The following is a 4,349-nucleotide window of genomic DNA, read 5'->3' as shown; positions in this document are numbered from 1 at the left end:
TCGTCTTCTTCTGCCTCTGTTTATATTTAAAACTACAATTATATCAATGCGAATTATGCGATAAAACATTATTTATTTGAATAATCACTGTATTTATAGATTTATACGCGCAGTGGCACCTCCAGTGTGTGTACTTTTTTTTTCCCACTGAAAAAGACCACCGACAGTTCTCCGAAAAAGATTGGTCTCCATAATCTCAGCATTAGTATCTCTTTTTTTGCTAACTTTTTTCCACTCATTTTTCTTAACATTTCTTAAAACTCGTGTCAGAAAGAAATGAGACTCCTATTCACGGACGACTTTAAAAGCAGACTCACATCCCACCAACTTTTTCAACCCACTTTCCATTATATTGAACTCGTGTTTCGGGTCAAAGTGCCCCAAATTATCCGGGACTCGAGGGAGTATCAAAAAGTTAAATGTCTAATCTTAATTCGGACAAACTAAAAAAGAAACGTGTCATCAAGTGATGACGGAGTACTTAATGTGGCATATAGTGGCTAAGCCGAGGAAAGCTCACTTGAATGCATGCGAGATCGATTCAAGCGGCTCAAAGGTCCTAATATCCCTGCTCTTTTACGCATAAGCTCAACCTCGCTTCTTGAGCAGCTCAGTTAAATCTTTACTATCCGATCCTTCCAGCCACAAATTTACAGCATGATAGGCCTTAAAAAATTTAGTATTTTAAACCTCGAGTCTTTCCACATAATCTTTTTGGAAGAAAAGCAAATTTATTAATGAATTATAAAAATTCGAACACATGAAGAAATATACTACCCCGTCCTCCAAATATTTGGAAGAAAGTAAATTAGTTTGATTAAAGTTACCAATTTTAATGATTTCAGGTTCAACTTTTGCTTTTTGTGACAAATAATCAATCGTTTCCTCCTTATTCATGTAAAGTTGAATGCACATTTCGATAAGGTGGTGAACCTGATACATACAAGAAGTTTAGAGAAGACCCAAAAAAGATATAATTATAATTATAAATGAGATAAAACCAACGTTTCTAATCCAGAACTCAGAACTATCTCAATATTATGTATTAAAATTATCAATACAAAGACAAAACTTTCTCAATAGATTTGTGTTGATAAAATTATGTCTTTGTGTTGAGATTTAAATTTACATGTTATGTTGAGAAAGTTATACTTATATGTTGAGAAATTTCCAACATAATGTTGAAGTTCAAGTTCTGGATAGAGAATTACCCAAAAAAGATATAATTATAATTATAAATGAGATAACCACCCAATCCATCATATAGTAAAACTTACCGTTTGTATCTTCATTAGAAGGGCTTCTCTAGTAACATCTGACATTTTGCAACTTCCAAAATACTTTGTTTGACTGATTAATCAAGAATAAGTAAGCCTCTTAAAATGATCAAGCAAACATAAAATTAATCAGTTAATAACATCACCAAAATTATGTGTTTCTTTCTTTTTTCATATTTGTATTAAAAGCACTATGATTTCACGTCCCCATTTTTGCATTAAAAGTAAAAGCTCCGATTTAGAATGCTTTCTTGAAATCATAAAAAAACAATCTAAAATCAAAATTAAAGGTTACATTGACATTAATTTAAAGGAGTTCATTCTTAGTAAATTTATCTAAAAAACATTAATTATAAGCTCGAAGTAACATTCTTAAACCTTTATCTATTCCCTTTTACATGTATGATCATTGACAAATTTATGTACAACACTAAAAGAAACATGATTTTGAGAAAATATATGTACTAGCATCCATTAACGGTTAATACAAAAAAAAGAAGGAAAAGGTAACAAAAAAAATTAAAAAATTAAAAAAGCAAAGAAAACTAATACTCAACTTGTAATATGATGCATTAATTCAAATTCATGCAGGAGAGAAAGAGACACACACATAATAACTACAATCAAGCACAAAAAAACATATACATAATAATCTAGGGCAACTAATACATACCTATAATGAGTATTAATGACGACAAAGAAAAGAACAAAGCAAGAAAGTGGTGATGAGTGTTATGCGACTGGTACATATATATAGATATATTTTCAAAAGTTTGTATGGAAATAGCTAGTAAGATAAATTTAGACATGATTTGTAAATTAATCTTTCCTATGAATACTTAATTATTTGTATATTGTAATTATATCCTAAATTATTGCATAAATTGTTTGTTTCCTAAATCATTGCATAAAAGCACATATTTAATATATTAAGATTATATGTTAAATTAGTTAACACTTATATATGGAAAGAGTCATCCGACAGATCATTAAAATCTCATCTGTAATTAACTTCAATTTGATTCCTAATTAATTAATTAGACAAGATTTTATTCTTATCGTTTATGGATAAATTTTTCTAAGGACTGTATTATTTTCGACTGTGATGACTCATTGTTATATGAATATTCATATAGGATTAAGTTGTGAGATTATTTTGGTTGGAGGAGTGCCTATTACTCGTTATCATATCATTAAGTGAACATTAAACGATGTCGTACAATGCTATGACCTCATTAATTATTCATCCAAGATTAATTAAGTTGTGAAACAATTTGAATTGAAGAAATGACCATAGCTCATTATTATATAATTACTCATTTAAAATCATTTAAAATGATATTCATCTTAATAAACCAAACATAAAACATATTCATTCAATACATGTAATTACTGTCGGCCAATCTAGGATAAACCATTTATTAGGGTTTTTCTTGATTTTGATTACAATTTTAAATCTCTCAGAAACCAAATCAGTTGAATAGAGAGATGTCAGATACAAACACAATCCATCGTTTTGGCCCTAACTCCTTTAAATTGCAAAGGTCTGTTTCTTGTTTAATTCATAGGCAATTACTTGCTTACTTATTATAACTTGTCCAACATTTATCACAGTTTACCTATATCAAGAGCTGGCCATGTTCTTGGCCTCGTGGGAAATAATGGCATTGGAAAAACTACTTCACTTAAACTCTTGTCTGGATTGGTGGGACCCATCTTGGGAAGATTTATTAATGTAACTTCCTTAATTTACCTATTCACCCATCCTTCATTTTCAATTTTCCTTTGAAGTGAGTTCAACATGTCACATTTTCTCTATATTATTTGGCAGAATCCTCCTGATTGGCAAGAAATTTTGGGTCATTTAAAGGAACTGAGCTGCACAATTACTTCACCCATGTTGTTGAAGATAATTTGAAGGTGTTATTTCATGATACTTTTATAGTTTTGGCTTCTTAATTCTCACTCATTCTTGTTTAACCATCAAGATCTCACTGCATAGCTTCTTGGGAACTTGTTGCAAAGATCTACCTTCTTGCCATGCCTGCCCCACCATAACTCCCGGACCCACGTGGCGTATGTATATCACGACTTGATCGTTAAACGGCCATGGATGTTTTGCTGGAAGGGAGAAGTTGATGGCCAATCAGCACTCACAATGCATAAGAGACTAAGCATGTAAATTCTTCGTTAAATCTATCATCTACGAGTCACGAAACCTGGTTTTGGATATTCTTGCGGATATTCTGGAAGATTCAGCATTCCATCTCCGAATTCATATGCTAAATCACAAGGCTGCTCCGTTGACATCACTTCGTTGGTTTCTCTAATGCTGAAGTACAAAGGGCAGACGGACTTTACGATTCCTGATAGCAGGTTTTCTCCTGTATCACAACACGAAACAATCAGCAACGAGCCAGACATCAACACACAAAATATTTCCTCGCATTGCCAAAACAGTGAAGTGTAGCTCAACAAACAGGTAGAAAAGCAACAGACTTCACAAAGGCCGATGCGATTAAAGTGAAATACTACTCAGACACACAAAGCAACATATGCAGCTAATCTACATTATTTAGTGAATAGACTTACCAATAAGCCGACCATAAACATTCCCATCCGAGCAGCAAAAAATTGCCTAAAAACGAAAACCGGACTGACAATAGTGAAATCAAGAGTTTGCAGAAGCGAAAACATATATAGCTCGAAAGATAACCTAAAACCAACGCCTAACCTTCTGGGACAATCCCATCCAAGCCACTTGAAGCGGTTCTGTACATCGAGCACAGTTTTAGATGTCATACAATAATGCCAAAACCAAATACACACAAGTTTCTGGGATTTCACCTCCACTTGTTCGGATATTCCACAGCTCGAGAGAACCTGCAGTGGCTCCATCAGACAGCAAGCTGGAAGCACTTCTCTTTGCTAACTTGGCATCATCGTATCGCGTTCCAGCCACCTCCCAAGCTCTCGATATAATTCTACAACCAATTCATAGCAACAGTCAAAAGAGTAATGCATCTTAATCAACATACAGATGAAGCAAACTCCGCAAAATCAAACACGGAA

General features: G+C 33.2%; 1 protein-coding gene across 1 annotated transcript in view; it reads right to left on the bottom strand.

The window, feature by feature from the left end:
- Positions 1 to 3,243: 3,243 nt before the first annotated feature.
- Positions 3,244 to 4,349, bottom strand: part of LOC125207043 — a 2,903-nt gene continuing 1,797 nt past the window's right edge. Inside the window, 5 exon segments of the mRNA XM_048106251.1 lie at positions 3,244 to 3,398; positions 3,497 to 3,661; positions 3,870 to 3,915; positions 4,012 to 4,049; positions 4,125 to 4,301. Of these exon segments, the coding sequence (XP_047962208.1) occupies positions 3,244 to 3,398; positions 3,497 to 3,661; positions 3,870 to 3,915; positions 4,012 to 4,049; positions 4,125 to 4,301 (581 nt within the window).

This window comes from Salvia hispanica, chromosome 2 (genome assembly GCF_023119035.1).
Source record: "Salvia hispanica cultivar TCC Black 2014 chromosome 2, UniMelb_Shisp_WGS_1.0, whole genome shotgun sequence".
NCBI classification, from domain to species: domain Eukaryota; kingdom Viridiplantae; phylum Streptophyta; class Magnoliopsida; order Lamiales; family Lamiaceae; genus Salvia; species Salvia hispanica.
Note: the sequence above shows the minus strand (reverse complement) of the source record. Positions and strands in the feature narration are given on the sequence as shown.